General features: G+C 45.7%; 1 protein-coding gene across 4 annotated transcripts in view; it reads right to left on the reverse strand.

Annotated features, from left to right (window-relative positions):
• The window catches only part of LIPG (lipase G, endothelial type), a 29,745-nt gene extending 24,034 nt beyond the window's left edge, over window positions 1-5,711 (reverse strand). For 2 of the 4 annotated variants that reach the window (XM_037982327.2, XM_007974054.3), the window contains exons 1-2: window positions 4,188-4,555; window positions 1,140-1,321 (exon numbers count right to left, since the gene is read on the reverse strand). In XM_037982327.2, the coding sequence (XP_037838255.1) occupies window positions 1,140-1,321; window positions 4,188-4,284 (279 nt within the window). In that variant the 5' untranslated portion in view covers window positions 4,285-4,555. Of the gene's footprint in view, window positions 1-1,139; window positions 1,322-4,187; window positions 4,556-5,128 lie in introns of those variants that run through there. The other 2 variants (XM_037982328.2, XM_037982329.2) reach the window with 2 other exon arrangements.
• Between the last annotated feature and the right edge of the window lie 12,833 nt (window positions 5,712-18,544).

Genomic DNA, 18,544 nt, shown 5'->3' on the forward strand with positions numbered 1-18,544 from the left:
GGAAAATCTGTCCCCGGAATCCCAAATTACAACTCAGAACATATTTTCCCACAGAAACAAAGTTATAAATGGCGACTAGGTCCAGTTGTAAACCTATCCACAAGCACATTATCAAATAAATAGATTTTCTGTGCCTAGCCTGGGAACCCAAACACCATTTACAATCTTGCTTCTATGGGAAACTGCTGTTCCAAGTTCCAAACAGATTACAAAAGAACTTTCTGGAATGCAACCCATTTGTAAGTCGCAGGCAGCTTGTATTTGCATTTTGACAGGGTGCCTTAAAAAGATTCAAACATATGATTCTGATTGTAGGTTGTGTGATGAGCACGGTTAGACAGGCTCTTAATCATCTCTTCATTCAACTAGGTAGGCAGACACCTGCCCTCTCCTACCCCTGACCTCAACCGTGGATGACAGACTTAAAGACCCCAAAAGCATGTAACAGATACGAATTTCTCATCATTAAGAGGAGGACTGTCCCCTTCCAATTAGCCCAGGCAGAAATCTGCTCACTTCATAGTGCCATTTCCCTACAGACTGTCATTATATGAATGAATAAATCCCTGGCTGGTCAAAAGCTTCTGAAGCTGAGCACTAAAGCCCTTTTTTGTTGAAGTTTGTCATGAGCTTTTCAATGTGAATTGCTCAGCTAGAGCACATAAAGAGCCCCAGTGCCTTTAAACGGGGCTATCTCTATGCAAACAGGAGGGCATCATGCCAAGGGCAGCCGGCAATCCAGGCCAGCTGGCTACTCATAGGTTCTCGGAGCCAGTCAAGTTGCTTTAGCCAAGCTCAGCTCTCACGGCAGGACAGCCCCCTCCAGGCAGTGGTTGACCAGCGTAATTAAGTGTAATTAGAGGGGTCCTTAAGAGCCAGTGGAGCTGGGCTGCTGCCCTCAGGAGAGCCACTTTCTGAAAGGCCGTTGTATGCCAGCATTAATGCCACCCTGCTGGAGTCCAGATTGCCCCTTAGTGAATGCCCATTACATTCTTCACAGCTGTCTGAAATACAAGCAGCCCACAAGGAAAGGGGGGAAGAGGGTTTGGAATCTGGAAACACCAGAATTCTTTCTAATTGACCAAAACAAAGGGAATCAAATCTTGTATAAAGCCACAGAGCTCCCTCCCCGGGCTCACCGTCCATCCGTGAATGATGAAAAAGGTTTTAGCTGTCATGTTGAAACCGCAGTCTTCTAAGGGCTGGCTGTGACTGAGGGAGAGGTAGCATCCTTCATGCTCTGGGTCCTTGGAGGTGCGGAGGTTAAACCTCACAGAGGGTTTGACCTCAGTCTGTATAGCTTTGGGTTTGTGGAGCTCATCTGGGGAAACAGAACAGAGCATAGGTGCATCTAGCAGACTTGGGGAGTGAGAGACCTGGAGTCTGATTCTAGTTCAATCGTGAGCAAATTGCTTAAGCCATCTGGGTTTCACTTTTTACATCTGCTGAACGTTCCCTTTTCACCTCCCAGAAAAACTGTGAAGATTTTATAAAAAAGGACATCTCATTTATACTTAAAGAGTATTAATTAGTCACTAGTATTAATTACTGTCACTCTGAAATAAATAGATCTCTCTCTGGCTTTTCCCTCTTCTTTCCTATCAAAAGGAGTTCTACTTCCTTCCTACTTTTTAGATCACAGGTTCTCAATTCTTTTTCTGAAATGCTTGAAACCAGGTGAGTTTCAGAATTTAGAAGTTTTCAGATTTTAGAAAGGCATTATGGAGCATACACCATACATTATATGATGCTTTCAGTAGGGCCTGGGCTATTCCCCCTGGATCAAACACCCTAAAATTTCTGCAGAGAAATACATAACCACTCATATTTGAGGGCAAACATAAAGATAACCAATAGCCTCCTGTTATCTCAGGCTTTTTGCTGCCAAATAAGTTCAGATCAGGTAAGGCCAGGTCTTGCTGCCAAACAAGTTACCAAATGCATTTTCCAATTCTGAGAGATTGTGGATTTTGGAATTGGAGGCAAGAGGCTGTTGACCTGCTGGAAAATAGGCTTCCCCTAGTGTTCCTATCTAGGGAACCTCAGGCATCCTCAGTGCCCTTTCTAATGGTGGCATGTGCCAGGCATTCATCTGGTTTGTTAAGTAAATGACTAAAGCCATGGAGAAACTCCTAAAAGCAACAAAAATCCCCCCTCCCAGCTTTACTGCTCATGCACAGTGCCACCTCGGAGACAGCCCTGCTCCCAAAGTGCAGCTCATGTCACTGATGGCCCCCGTGGCTTAACACTAGGTAGGTGCTGTCATCATGACACTGTTTCATAAAGTCATAAATGGACCCCACCCAGTGCTCTTTCAGCCATCCGGGGATGCATCACTGGATAACTGGCTAGGACGTTAGAGTATCAAATTCTCCTATCACCCAGCAGGGAAAGATGCCAAATGGTCATCTTGGAGTTAATTTATCTCAGAGTTAAGAAGCAAAAGGAAAAAGATACCAAAAGGAAAGAGATGCAGCAGTGGAGAGGGTGGAGGGAAAGCGGAGGGGGGGGGGGGGGGGAGAATGCAGCAGATATAAGAGGGATAAGGTTCCAGAAAATGCTGCTAAATGCACATGAGCGGAAATCAGGTTAACTGTCATGAAAGTAATGAACAAAAGCCCCAACCAGCAGAAATTTGAACCACGGACATAATGAGTTCAGCAACTCCCCACCTTCTACCCAGATAGCCACTCACGCAGAGGCCAGATGGGGAAATCTAGGAGAAAAGAAGGCTCCTGGTTTCCTGAGACAGATCTGCGGATAAACCCGCATATGGACAAAGACTCTTCCTCTTAGCATCTGACCGCTTTGACCCCAAAGTTCTCTAGCTGCATTCCTACTACTTTTGGCCTGGGTGACTTCAGCCTCTGGGACTTTCTGATTGTTCCTCACCCAGATGTCCTCATGGCTCCTTCTCTCACCCCCTTTAGCTCTTTGGTCAATGGTTAGCTTCTCCAGAAAGGCCTTCCCTGACCACATCATAAAATCGTGCCACCTCTGCTTGATTTTTCTCCATAATACTGAGCACCACTGGTATTTTAATCAGTGCACTGTCTGTCTTCCCACCACTGAAATGTAAGTGTCACGAGGGCAGAGATTGCCATCTATTTTGTCCACTGCTCTCTCCCCTGCTCCCAGAATCATGTCTGACACTAAGTAGGTATGCAGTAAATACTTTTTGGAATGGAGGAAATGACTCACACATACTCAGAGGCCCAGAACACAGAAGTTAAAAGCAACTTTAGCATTTTACAGGTGAGGAGCCAGAGATGAGACCTGCCCCCAGACAATGCTTCTAGTTAGCACCAGAGTTGGAAACATGTTGAGTAAAGCAAAGCTTTCCATTCATTCACAGTAACCCTCCCACACATACATAAGTGGACACAGACCATTTGGCACAACCTCAGCAGACTAGAAAATGAGATGATGGGGTTCAGTTTAGGGGCTCCCTAGCCCTCCACTGCTTAATCAGCTGACTTAGTTCTCACTCTGACTCTGACTCCCCCAGAGCTGACTGACTCTGGCTCCCCTAGGGCAAGCTGCCACTGGAAAAGGCTGCCACAGAGAACCCAAAAGGAAGAAAAGCTAAATGCCAGGAGGAGGAAAGGGAGGAAAAGTGGGAAGAGGAAGAGTCCGGGGAGCACAAGAGTGTTGAAGAGGAAAAGGCTGGCAACCTGGGGGAATAGGCCCTGCAGCTTCTAAGCACAAGTTCCCACCAGATACTCCCTGCAAGCACGAATCAAGCCAAAGCCAGCTACCCTGCCACCTGAACTTTCAAGACACCTACAACAAGATTGAAAGGCAGCTCCAGCAGACAGAGCTCTAACAACCTTCTTGCCTCTCAAACCGCCAGGTTCAAGCATGAGGACAAGGTTTCAGAGCTGCTGCCAGGCCGGTCGGCTGGCTGGACAGCACCAGCACAGTCAGAGGGAAGGAGGTGGGGGTGAGAGGGCTGGCAAAAGCCAGCGCAGCCTGCCAGCCTTTGCCTTTTGCATGACTTGCCGGGGATGCTCCCATCAGACACGCAGAGAAACAAGTGGACTCCAAGGTGGACTGGAGAAGAAAATGGGCAGCACAGTGGGAAAGGAAGAATTTCATAGGAACGAGGAGGGATTGAAGAATCAGCAAGACAGAGGGGACCCAGCACAGAGAAGTGACTGGGGGGAATAAAAATAAATGCACGTTACCTTCCAGCTGTCCCTCTGGACCAAAAGGTGTGGGGCTCCCAGCAGCAAAGCAACAGCAAAGGCTCCAGAAACAGAGCAGAGGAACGGAGTTGCTCATCCTGCCCCGCCACACCCCCTCCCCAGAAACAGGAGTTTTAAAAACAAAAACCACCTCTCAGTGTTTCCAGCAATCCGGGACGGTAAGACCCTTCTCTCGGCCAGGGGCTGGGGGGCTGGACGCGGAGAAGGTGGAAAATGAAAACTTGACGGCACGGAGCCGCGGGCGGTGGCAGGGAGCGAATGTGAACCGCCTGCACCAGAACCAGATCTGCCCTCGTCCTGAGCCGCCGGGAAGCAAGGGCTCGCTGCTGTCACGCTCCTACAGAGGTAGTTTTTAAAAGTATGGGAGTCATCTGACCCATCGCCAGATGGTGATTTGCATAATTTATTCCCGTCTCTGGATTCTGATTGGTCACACCTTGCTGACGCCGGAACCAAGACTGGAGAAAGTTTGAATGAAAGCGCTGCACACTCAGCGCGTGGACTCCGCACGCTCGGCCCCGCTTCCTCCCCGGCCCGCTCAGCCGGCAGCTGCGACTCCAGCAGCCCCAGCTTTCTCCCACTGCCCTCCCCCGGACCTCCAGATCCTCCTCTCGCCCCTGCCACCCCAAGTGGCGGAGGCGGACATTTCCCCGAAACCCTGCGTCCGCTGGGGACGCGATCCCTGGAGAAGGAGAGCACCCTCTCCAAGGCGCAAAGCCACACTCTGGGAGTGGTCTACCCGCTCTCTGGGCCGGGAGTCCGTCAAAGGAGAGCCACCTGCTCATCCCCTTGGTCCTCCTCTTCTCCCTCCCCTCCCGCCTAGCGAAGGCCGTAACAGGTGCAGAAGGAGCGACCGCACAATAACCCGGCGGAGCTAAGGGGCTGTGAGCTGTGGCCGGCGCTGGAGGATCGCACAGTACCTGCTCGGAATCCTGGCTCCGCCACTAGCTGCAAAACTCCAGGCGAGCCAGCCAGCTTCTCCGAGGCGGTTCCCTCGTCCGCAATACGTGGGTGATAACGTATCCGCGACTTACGGATGTTGGGAAAACTAAGAGTTCACGTAGCAAATCACTTAGCGCGGCGCGGAGCTCGTGGCAGGCACTCTCCTACGGTGGGGTGGAGGGCTGCGGGAACCCCAGGCGACCTCCTCAAAGGGACCAGCGAGCCGAGATTTGGTGTCTAAGACGCGTGACCAGCGCCCGGTGTCTGCCGGTGAGCACTAACTGCTTGGTGAGCGAAATCAAGCACCTCCTTTCTCTCTGTTCTCCATCATTTCCTCCCGGCTCTCCTTCCCTTTATTGATCCGGGTCCTGGGGCAGAAAGCAGCGAGCGGAAGGAGAACTTGGCCCAGAGTGCGTCTGGCGCTGGGGAGCGGGGACTGAGCCCGGAACACCCGCGGGGCTGCTGCGCCAACAGCCACTGCGGACGCAGGGCGGGTGCGAGAGGCTGAGAGGCTGCGCCCAGCCATCCAGCCTCGCTCCAGCCAGGAGGAGCCGGCTCTTCAAGGCGATACCCTTGACCGCGAGTAACCCTGCAGTCACCCGGAACAGGTCCTGCTCCTGCCTGGGGAAGGAAAAGCCCCGCAGCAGCTCCGCGCCCCTTCCTCCCTATTGTCGTGGCTCCAGCTGGAGGGACCTGTGTGAGGAAACCGAGCCGGAGCCAGCAGATCCTGTTCCTACCTCGCCTCGTTACTTTTGTTACTCCAGCTGCCAGCAGAGCACGCTTTGTCCCTCCCGTGTGCAATCATTCATTAACAAGACGCAGGCTGGCTTTAGTTTTTGAGTATGGAATTCAATGGTCTGTATGCGATGGTAAATGTCACTCCCAGCTATGTTGTTCCCACTCTCTCTCTTCATGAGCAAACTACACAGACAGGTCTAATGTTATCTCCATTTTACAGACGGGAAAACTGAGTCATGGGGACAGGCTGCAGATCTGAAGAAAGTCTCAAGACAACCGGGTCTCTCTTCTCTGCTCTAGGTTCAATTTGGCCAACTGACCTTTAAATGTGAGCCCTTGGCAACCCGGTCTTGTGGCTGAGGCAGCGGGTAAGCTATAGTCAAAAATCTTCTTCCCTAACCCTGGCAACATAGACACCCATCTCTACCAAAAAAAAATTTTTTAATTAGCCTGGCACCGTGGTACTCCTGTGGTGCAAGCTATTAATACTTGGAAGGCTGAGGTGGAAGGAGTCCTTGAGCCCAGGAGTTCAGGGCTGCAATGTGCCATGATCACACCACTACACTCCAGCCTGGACAACAGAAGAAAAAAACTCCTTCCCTGTTCTGAGTTGCTCACAGACACGGTCCCTAGAACATTAACTGGATAATGTGGAGGGTGTGTCTTGAGAGCTTTTGTCATAGGTGAGATACCCCCACGGAAGCCAGGGTATTTTGCAGGGTATTGTTGGAAGGTAGTCCTGCAAAGTTAGTTATCCTGCCTAGAAAAAAAAAGAAAAACCTGGCCGGGCGCGGTGGCTCACACCTGTAATCCCAACACTTTGGGAGGCCGAGGCAGGCGGATCACCTGAGGTCAGAAGTTCGAGACCAGCCTGACCAACATGGAGAAACCCCGTCTCTACTAAAAATACAAAAAACTTAGCCGGGCGTGGTGGCGCATCCCTATAATCCCAGCTACTCGGGAGGCTGAGGCAGGAGAATGGTGTGAACCTGGGAGGCGGAGGTTGTGGTGAGCCAAGATCACGCCATTGCACTCCAGCCTGGGCAACAAGAGTGAAACTCCGTCTCAAATAAATAAATAAATAAATTGAAAGAAAGAAAGAAAAACCTGTGTTTTACAGGTTCGACAAATCAACATCCATTTTTTAACGGCCAAGACTGTGAAACCATTTATGTTTTATTGCTAGTTGGTTAGAGTGCCCTCCTGTGTCTCTACACTAAAATATCATGCAAGAACTTTGAAAGGACATCATGAAATTGTAATTGTAGCATTAGAATGCATGACATCAACTGTTCTGCTTCATACTTCCCAGAAGAACAAGGAGATCTGAAGAGCCTCTCGCCTGGAGGAGTTCCAGCTGAGGAGTCTTGGTGGAACTTCAGCTGTGTTGCAGACAAAATTTCAAGGTGTCAGGCAACACAAAGAAAGGGTTCCAGTCCTTATTTGGCAGCCCAGCATCTAAAGACCCTTCCTGTGTTAAAGGAATAAATCTTCTGCTTATGATAACACCCCACTTTCCACTAAAAATAGCTCAAAAGCAATTGCTCACCTTCCCAACCTCCCTGGCAGCTAGTCCCCGATTCAAACTCAACTGAACTCTGAACTGGAAGCTAATGAGGCTGGAAGCACATACTCAGTCTGCCAGTGGGCAGCCAACTCTGGTTCTCTGGTGCAGCAGTGGAGTCACCCCCAGACTAGTCTGCAGTGGGATTTGGGACATTGCTGTCTGCCTGAGTATATCCTCCAAGCCTGGTTCTTCTGCCCTGCAGAGATTCCAGTTGTTACCCAATATTATCTTAATGAGGTCCTCTTTTACATACATTATCCAGAGACTGTTTATATTCTTACAAGTAAGAAAATGACTTAATTACCAGAAACTTATTGAGCAGCTGCTAGGGAGGAAACACTGGCTTGGAGACCATGCCTGTGCTCTCACAGACACAGTGCAGAAAGTTACAAGTGCCAGAAGGCGGGCTAGTATGTAGGAGTTCCCAGATACCTGGCCCAATGCTGTCCAACAGAAATATATAACACAACCCGCATGTCTTGGTCAGTTTGGGCTGCCAGAACAGAATACCATAGACTTAGTGGTTTTAAACAACAGAAACTTATTTTCTCATAGTTCTGGAGACTAGAAGTCCAAGATCATGATATTGGCATAGTCGGTTTCTGGTGAGGGCCCTCTTTCTGGCTTATAGATGGCTGCCTTCTCACTGTGTCCTCATGTGGCAGAGAGAGAGAGAGAGAATGCTGATGTCTCTTCCAGTAACAACTCTAATCCCATCATGGTGCCTCATCTCATAACCTCATCTAGACCTAATGATCTCCCCCAGGGCCCATCTTCAAATACATCATGGGGAGTTAGAGCTTCAACATAGGAATTTGAGGGGGTCCCAATTCAGGCCCTAGCAGCACATATATAATTTTATGTTTCCTAGTAACCCTATTATAAAGGTAAAAAGAAACACATGAAATTAAAATTAAGTGGCTGGGTGCGCCTGTAATCCTGGCACTTTGGGAGGTCAAAGTGGGAGGATGGCTTGAGGCTAGGCGTTTGAGACCAGCTAGGGCAACATAAGGAGACCTCATCTCTACCCAAATAAATAAGTAAAAACATTTTTTAAAAGAAATTAATATATTTCACTTAACCCAACATATCCAAATATTGTCATTTCAACATGTTGCCAATATAAAAAAAATTATTGAGATATTTTACATTTTTGTTTTGAAATCCAGTGTGTATTTTACACTTATAGCACACGTCAGTTCTGACTAGCCATATTCAAGGGCTCAATAGCCACATGTAGCTGGTTGCTACCATATTGGACAGCATAGATCTATAGTATTAAAACTAAAATAAACCTTGGAGATCATTTAGTACAACTGTCTCACTTTACAGATCATGATCCCAAGACCCAGCCAGATTAACTGACTTGCTCAAGGTCACACAGTTGGTAAAAAGGCAGAGATGGAACACAAACTTGGGTTACTAATTCCTTTTTTTTTTTTTTTTTTTTCTTCTTTTTTTGAGACAGCATCTCACTCTGTCACTCAGACTGGAGTGCAATGACAAAATTATGGCTCACTGCAGCCTCAAATTCCTGAGCTCAAGTGATCTTCCACCTTAGCCTCCCAAGCTGCTAGACTACAAGTGCCTGCCACCATGCCCAGCTATTTATTTTCTTTTTTCTTTTTCTTTTTTTTTTTTTTTTTTTGAGAGGAAGTCTTGCTCTGTCCCCCAGGCTAGAGTGCAGTGGCAAGATCTCAGCTCACTGCAACCTCCACCTCCAGGGTCCAAGAGATTCTCCTGCCTCAGCCTCCCAAGTAGGTGGGATTACAGGCACACACTAACATACCAAGCTAATTTTTGTATTTTTAGTAGAGACGGGGTTTCACCGTGTTGGCCAGACTGGTGTCGAACTCCTGACCTCAGGTGATCTACCTGCCTCGGCCTCTCAAAGAGTTGGAATTACAGGCGTGAGCCGCCGCACCTGACCTTATTTTCTTTTATGTTTTTTGTAGAGACAGGGTCTCGCTGTGTTGCCCAGGCTGTTCTCAAACTCCTGGGCAAGCGATCCTCCTGACTGGGCCTCCCAAAGCGCTGGGATTACAGGTGTAAGCCATGGCACCCAGCCTCTAATTCCAAGATGAGTGCTTTTCCCATGGCCTCTCCCCATTCAAAGACAGAAGAGATGATGAACGACTGAGAGGACCAGCCTTAGTGGAGGACCTGAAATAAAGACATACCATTGCCTGAAAAAAAGAACACAAACATGACCCCTTCAAATACTCACTAAACACCTAACACATTCCTGCCATTGTGCTAGGTGCTGTAGAAACTCAAAAAGAAATGACAAATATAAATGAATGCACAGTTTACTCACGCTCTGAATTCCAAGTGCAGAGAAGAGAAAAAGTGTTAAGTGAAGCAAATTGATAAGACAGACCATTAGATGAAGGTAAGACTTGGGAAGACCTTAAAGGATGAAAAGCCCTTACTTTTTGACTCTTGGCTAGCACTTGGATTCTCTTGCGTCATTTGCTGCCTACAAAGTTTAGAAAGGGAATGCCAAGTTTCCACCAGGCAGCATCTCTATGCTTACCTGGTCTTAGGTCTGGATAACATATAGCCTCGCTATCCCCTCAATAAGTTGAGAGGCCTGAAACCTCCAACTGCTTAAGGGTTTTGGGGGGGGGAGTTCTGGGTTTTTTGTTTGTTTGTTTGTTTGTTTTTGAGACAGCATCTTGTTCTATCTCCCAGGCTGAAGTACAGTGGCTTGATCATAGCTCACTGCAGCCTTGAACTTCTGAGCTCAGGCATTCCTCCCACCTCAGCTTCCCAAGTAGCTGGAACCATAGGTGCATGCTGCTGCACCCAGCTAATTTTTTTGTTTTGTTTTTTATAGAGACAGAGTCTCACTATGTTGTCCAGGCTAGTCTTGAACTCCTGGCCTCCAGCCATCCTCCTGTCTCAGCCTCCCCAGTATCTGAGACTACAAGCGTGAGCCACCGTAACCGGCTCTTGCTTAAGTTTATATTAGCAGCAAGACTTCTTCTACTTGTAGTCAACTAGAGCAGCATTTCCCAATGTGTGACCCTAGGACGTTGTTAGGTGTTACATGGAATAAAAGTGGGAACACTGAGTTAGACAAGCAAGAATGGGCTTTTTCACTGCAGAACTTCTCAGGAGTTTTTTTTTTTTTTTGAGATGGAGTCTCGCTCTGTCGCTCAGGCTGGAGTGCAGTGGTGCGATCTCGGCTCACTGCAAGCTCCACCTCCTGGGTTCACCCCATTCTCCTGCCTCAGCCTCCCAAGAAGCTGGGACTACAGGCACCCATCACCATGCCCAGCTAATTTTTTTGTATTTTTAGTAGAGACGGGGTTTCACCGTGTTAGCCAGGATGGTCTCAACCTCCTGACCTCGTGATCCGCCTGCCTTGGCCTCCCAAAGTGCTGGGATTACAGGTGTGAGCCACCACGCCCGGCCTTCTCAGGACTTTTAATATGTTTTATGCCATCAGTGGCTCAGCTTCAAGGTCAAGATCCTTAACATGCCTACATCACCTTCCATGGACTGGCCCAGGTGAGGGCAGCACCTCACACCCTCGTCCTTCTGCCTTCCTACCACAGTGGCCCTGCCACCAGTTTCTCTAGATGCTTGTCATCAAATGCAGCATCCATGGGCCACCTGTGGTTTATGAGCAGTTGAGACATGGCTAGTCTACAGTGAGATGTGCCGTAAGCAGAAAATACCCACCAGATTTGAAGACTTAAGACAAAAAAAAAATGTAAATTCTTACATTAATATTTTTTATGTTGAATGCATATTGAAATAATACCTTGGACAGACTGAGTTAGGTAAAATATATTATCAAAATTGTTTTCACCTTTTTTTCACTTTTTATAATGTGGTTGCTGGAGAAATTATAATTACATATGTGGATCACAGTATATTTATATATAAATTTTTTTTAATTTTTTTTTTTTTTGAGACAGAGTCTTGCTCTTGTTGCCCAGGCTGGAGTGCAATGACGCGATCTTGGCTTACTGCAACCTCCGCCTCCCGGGTTCAAGTGATTCTCCTGTCTTAGCATCCCTAGTAGCTGGAATTACAGGCACATACCACCAGACCCAGTTAATTTTTGTATTTTTAGTAGAGATAGGGTTTCATTATATTGGTCAGGCTGGTCTTGACCTTCTGACCTCAGGTGATCCTCCTGCCTCAGTCTCCCAAAGTGCTGGAATTACAGGCGTGAACCACCGTGCCCGGCCAATCACAGTATATTTTTATTGGACATCCTAAAGCCTCAAGATCTGGTTGTTGGCCTCATTAATGCTAACTCTGCAAGCTTCAGATATCTGTTTGCATCCTTTCCTCAAAGTCACTTTTTCTGAACCCTTGCCTAGGTTTCCTATAAGCATATTCCTTTCTTTTGTAGAACTTACCTTGGTTTGTAATTATACATTATTTGTTTGGCTATTTGATTAATGTCCATCTCCCTATTAGGGTAAAAAACCCATGAAAGCAGCAACTGCATTTGCTTTCCTTTATTACCATTCTCCCAGAGCCCAAAATAAAGCCTGGCAGATAGAAGGAGCTTATTACATGATTACATAAATGAAGTGTGTTGTGATTCTCCAAGAAAGGGACAGAATTTTCAGCTTTTACTAAATTGATCTGACCACAGAACCCTCACCCCACAAAGAGTTTAGTGAGTGTTACAGCAAACTAAACATGGCCTGAGAAGGACCCCTACTTCTTTTTTTTTTTTTTTTAGATGGAGTCCCGCTCTGTTGCCCAGGCTGGAATGCAGTGATGCAATCTTGGCTCACTGCAACCTCCGCCTCCCGAGTTCAAGTGATTCACCTGCCTCAGCCTCCCAAGTAGCTGGGATTACAGGCGTGTGCCGCCATGCCCAGCTAATTTTTGTATTTTTAGTAGAGACAGGGTTTTACCATGTTGGTCAGGCTAGTCTCGAACTCCTGACCTCATGATCCACTCGCAGACAAACCATAACCTAACTTAATAGGTAGACAAGATTGAAAACCTAATTTAGGAGTATGTGCCTGTAACAATAGCTGAGTCTTGGCCAATCCCAGCAACCACACTTCAACCACTCATAGACTGCTGAGTGTTCAAATTGTGTTCAAATAAGGCAAAGACCAACCTGTAACTAATCCAGTTGTTTCTGTACCTCCCTTCCAATTTCTGTACGTCACTTTCTTTTTTTTTTTTTTTTTGCCTGTAAATTTGTTCTGATCACGAGGCATCCCTAGAGCCTCTCTGAATCTGCTGTGATTCTGAGGGCTGCCCAATTCACGAATCATGCATTGCTCAATTAAACTCCTTTAAATTTAATTCGGCCGAAGTTTTTCTTTTAACATGAGGGATCAGAATTCTCCAGGAACACAGTCTGGGAAGCACCGGGTGAGAGACTGCAGAGCAAGGTGACTGAGCCTAAATTGAAATCTCCACTTGCAGTATGACCTCAGCTCTCCTGAATGCTGAAGGTAGCTTCTGATAGGTGTATTTCGGTTTCTCTTTCTTTCTTTCCTTCTTTCTTTTTCTTTCTTTCTTTCTCTCTTTCTTTCTTTTTTTCTTTCTTTCTTTCCTTTCGTTCCTTCATTGTTTCTTTCATTCTTTCTTTTTACTGTTTGACATGGTTTCACTCTGCCACAGTCAGCTTTTTTTTTTTTTTTTTTTTTTTTTTTTTTTTGGTAGAGATGTGGTTTCACCATGTTTCCCAGGCTGGTCTTGAACTCCTGAGCTCAAGGGATTCACTCACCTCGACCCCCTAAAGCGTTGGAATTACTGGTGTGAGCCACCATGCCTTGCCTGGTTTCTTTACTTTTTATGTTTCCCCTCTTTTGCAAATCATGAGTTCCAATTTCTTGAAGTCTTCCATTCAGAAGACATCTAGGGGAAACTGAATAATTTATTTTCATGCAACTTCGTGCATGCTATTCATGCATGGTTGTGTTTTTCTCCTGCATTTATATAGGCAAGAAGCAGGTGAAACATTAGCTTTAACCAGCATTTGGGGGAGTTCAGAGGGATTTACTTGAGAGACCAGCCAGGCCTGGCACATTTCTTTTGGGAGAGGTTGTGCATGGTAATTGGCCATATTATGAGAGGCTCAGGGAGTGGTTGTCAGGCTCCACTCACCCCACCGTCCCCACTCCTATAAGAAACAAAATATACCAGAGTGGTTCAGCTCAGAGTGTTTTTTGTTGTTGTTGTTGTTGTTTGAGACGGAATCTCACTCTGTCGCCCAGGCTGGAATACAGTGGCATGATCTCCGCTCACTGCAACCTCTGCCTCCCGGGTTCAAGCAATTCTCGCACCTCAGCCTCCCAAGTAGGTGGGATTACAGGCACGCGCCACCACACCTGGCTAATTTTTGTATTTTTAGTAGAGACGGGGTTTTGCCATGTTGACCAGGCTGGTCTTGAACTCCTGACCTCAGGTGATCCTCCCAAAGTACTGGGATTACAGACATGAGCCACCACACCCAGCCCAGAGTGTTATTTTATTTACCAGATTAATATTCTTCTCCTATTTGTCCTATACACAAAATCATTCCGCCATGATTATAAGTTTTCTGAGGTCTCCCCTGCCATGCAGAACTGTGAGTCAATTAAACCTCTTTTCTTTATAAATTATCCAGTCTTGAGTATTTCTTCATAGCAGAGTAAGAATGGACTAATACAACAGTACACCTTCAGAGAGTTCAGGGGAGGCTGTATGTAAGGATGAGACAGCAAAGCTGGCACTAGGGGACTCCCTTTCTGATGTCTTACATGATTATTCATAAGGTGGGAAAAGGTGTTGCTAGTAAACACGTTCTGGGAGGTCCTCTGGGTGCACATGTACAGTAGCCATACATATTTGTTCATATGTCACCTGTCTCATTAGCATCTTAAATCTCCACCCAGGGGTGTGTGTCTTTTAGTATTATAATGAACAAAGGGTCATTCTGAGGACAGGTAAAAATCAAAATGTACACGCTTTCTAGAGGGGAAAGTCCCTACTGAAGATAGCTTTGCTTGAATGACCTCAGTTACAATGCGAATGCTGAGGCTTATTGTGTTGGCTGTATGATCATTGCGGTTGCTGCCTCCCAAGAACATGGTCACTTCCTTGACTACCTATCCTGCTTCACTCCCAGGGACAGGACTGTAGCCAGCACTGCACTGATGAAACACAGCTGAGCACACCATGCAGCCCACCTGCTCACATGCTTCTCTCTCCAGTCACTTCCACAGACTGGAAGAGGGCAGGACAAATGGCAGACTGGAGGCCTAGATCACCAAGTGAAGTTCAATTTTAAATGCTCTGGGCATCTCCAAAGTTCTGTGGGGGAAAAAAACAAAACAAAACAAAAAAAAAAAAAAACCTGATCCAAAATGGTCCATTTTCTAGCAAAATATGTGATAAAGAACTGATGCTAGAAGATATAGAATATCTAAATGGACCAATAAACACAATAAAACAATTAATAAAAATGACTATCTTATCCAACCTCCCACCCCAAAATGTCAAGGGCATATGGTTCCTCAGGTACACTTTTTCAAACCACCAAACTCTTGATTAAATCCCGTTTTTCACGTATTCTGGTACCTATACCACCAAAGCAGAACAAACTGAAAAAAGCACTGCTAAATCCAGTTAATGACCACTAACCTCAACAGGTCTTTTAATTCTGCCTAGCAATAAAATTCTATTTCCCTGGACCACGTACCCCATCTACTCCTCCTTCTAGACAATGCTCTCACATCTTCTTTCTCCTCAAACCTCCATCATCTCTCCCATCCTCACCCTCAGCTGATGACCTGACTTCATATTGCACTAGAAAAATAAGACAACCAGAAGAGAACATCCATGAGCCTCCTCCTCTATCATACCCATCCAACTATTAGTATCAGTACCATGTCCTCGGCCTCCCTTCCTGTTCAGACTGTCTGTGCTTCTATCTAAACTCACACCCCCTCCATTTACACACCAGATTTCATCCCCTCTCACTTATGCAAGGCCACCACTCCAACTACTTTTTGCTGTCTACTGGATCATTCCCATCAGCATACAAGTCAGTTATAATTTCTCCCTCTTTAAAAAAATACAATTAACTTCCTTCTCTAGACTTTTCTGCTTCCCTTTAAAGTAAAATTCCTTTAAAGAGTCCTCTGTGCTCCCTGGTTCCAATTTTTCCCTATTACCTCCTATTAGGCTCCAGCCAGCTTCTCCCCTGACCCCAACCACTCTCATCAAAGTCCCCCGTGGCCTCCACTGAGCCACAATCCTCTGCTCTTACCCCCCGCTCATGAACCACTCCCTCCTCCTGAAGCCCCTTCTGATTTCCCTCCTCTCTCCCTGATCCCTCATCTCAGTTTCCTCTGTTCACAGACTCCTTGTTGCTGGAGAACTTGGGGTTCAGTCCATGGACCTCTTCATTTTTGTTTACCTAAAACCACTCCTCTGATAATCTCATCTACTTTCATGCTTTCAAAGCCATCTTTATGTTGTTCTCAAATCTTACCTCCGGCCTGAACCTCCTCCCTGAACCCCACACTTGCCTATTCCCTTACATACATGAAAAGCATCTCAAATGCATCTTGTCCGAAACGGAATCACTGATCATCCCCAGAAATCTACTCCCGCCTCTGTCTTCCCAATCTCAATAAATGGTAAGCAAATCCTTCCAGTCACTCCAGCCAAAAACTGGAGTCAAATTCGACTTCTCCCATTTTTTCTTATCCCACATCCAATAGCCAACAAATCCCAGTGGATCCACCTTCAAGATTCAACAGGAGTCTGACCACCTCTGAACACCTCCATTGCTCCCACCCCGGTCCAACCACCCTGAGCTGTCACCTGAAATAAACCACCAGAAATACCCTCCAGTGACTCCTCAATTCATTCATTGTAAAGTTGACTCCTTACTCTCAGGGCCCCCTCTACCTCTGATGTGAATTCACACTTCTTTTCCCCTGGCTTAGCCCTCCTCATTCTGACCTTCTTAATGTTATTTGAACACCCTGGGCAGTTCCCATCTCAGGGCTTTAGGACTGCTATTCCCTCTATTGACCTCTCAGTACTTACACGGCTCATTCCCTTACCTCCTTCAGGTCTTTGCCTAAATGTCACTGTCTCTATGAGGCTTCCTGAACTCCCGCTCCTTTTTTTTTTTTTTTTTTTTTTGAGACCGAGTCTTGCTCTGTTGCCCAGGATGATGGAGTGCAATGGTGCAATCTCTGCTCACTGCTCACTCCGCCTCTGGGCTCAAGCAGTTCTCCTGCTTCAGCTTCCTGAGTAGCTGGGATTACAGGTACCCACCACCATTCTTGGCTAACTTTTAGTAGCAATGGGGTTTCACCATGTTGGCCAGGCTGGTTTCAAACTCCTGACCTCAAATGATCTGCCTGCCTTGGCCTCCCAAAGTGCTAGGATTACAGGCATGAGTCACCATGCCTGGCCTCCCCATTTAAAATGGCAACCCCCGCTCCTGCCTCCTAGCACCTCTGTCTCCCTCCTCTGCTTTATTTTCTCTAGAACACTTACCACCACCTGACATATTATATATCTTAACTATTTATTTGTTTACAGTCTGCCTTCCCCTGCTATGATGAAAGGCATTCTTGTCCATTTTGATCATTGCTGTATTTCCAATGCCAGTACTTAATAAATACTTGTTGAATAAATGCGTGATAAATTCTGAAGCTATTTAAACTTTTTCAGAGACAGACCACACAATAAAAGTGTCAAAATTTCTACAAAACCAGAATAACACTAATGACAAATCTGAAAAATAATTGAAATGCAAAAACAAGAAAATCATAAATCAATCTCATTTCAAGTATTTTATATCTTTAGCAAATAAAACTCAACAGTGCGTTAGAAGGTCATGACCAATTGAGGTCCATTCAACCCAGAAATGCAAGCAAGCCGGGTTCAATACAAGGAAATCTATACACATAGTTTACCACATTTACACATCAAAGGTGGACCAAAGATATTTTCAATAGGCATTTGAAAAACCTTAGAAATGAAATACTTTAATAACAAGAGTGATTATATACTTAATATACAAATGTCTCTAATTTTTAAAAAAATTAAAAGTAAAAATTTACTTTTTCAATCTCATAAAGAAGGGCAGGCTCTTTAGGCAAGATATAAACACAAAAAATAAAAGGGAAGCATAATAAACTTGGCTATACACATTTTTTTTTTTTAAACAGAGTCTTGCTCTGTCATCCAGGCTAGAGTGCAGTGGTGCCATCTCAGCTCACTGCAACCTCCACCTCCCAGGTTCAAGCAGTTCTCATGCCTCAGCCTGAGACTACAGTCAAACGCCACCTGCCCCACCCCTGGCTAATTGTTCTGTTTTCAGTAGACACAGGATTTCACCATGTTGGCCAAAGTTGTTTTTTAACTGCAATGAAAAAGAGTTTAAACAAAGTCAACGATAATTTAAAACTAAATCACAAAATATTTGCAACATGTAAGAACTTGTTTTCTTAGTTCTCAAAAATTTTTTACACAATTTTTTTAAAAGACAAAAGTCCCATATGTCACTTTGATGCAAATTAGAAAAAGGACCCCCTTCCTCATCATACTTTACCTCCACTGTTTGGAAAAACTGTCACAATGTGCTAATTTTATTAGAGCAAGACAATTCACTGGCATCTGCCAGAAAAATAGCATAATAAATATTAAAATCTATGATTTCTATGATGTGACTAGCATCTCCCAGGTTGGACAGAACTGAACAACTGTTAACATGTATTTTCTAGATTTAGATCATAGTAAACAGGATTTTTCACTTATATGAACATCCACCAGGATTAAAACGTTGTGTTGGATGCAGGTAAATTCTTTTTTTTTTTTTTTCTTTTTTTGCAGGATGATAAACATTCTTTACCACTCCCCCAATTCCGTAATACCTGCAATCATTGAAACAATCAAAAATACTCCCCAGCCTTTCCAAAGTGTCCCCAGGAGATGGCACCACCCCCCTTTGAGAATCAGGGGTCTAGAAGTTGGTAGGGGTAAGGGGGGTATTTTAACTCTTAATTTTATGCTTTTTGATGTGGTTTGGTTTGTCCCTCTAAATCTCATGTTGAAATGTAACCCCCAGTGTTGGAGGTGGGGCCTGGTG

This window comes from Chlorocebus sabaeus, chromosome 18 (assembly GCF_047675955.1).
Source record: "Chlorocebus sabaeus isolate Y175 chromosome 18, mChlSab1.0.hap1, whole genome shotgun sequence".
Taxonomy (NCBI): Eukaryota; Metazoa; Chordata; class Mammalia; order Primates; family Cercopithecidae; genus Chlorocebus; species Chlorocebus sabaeus.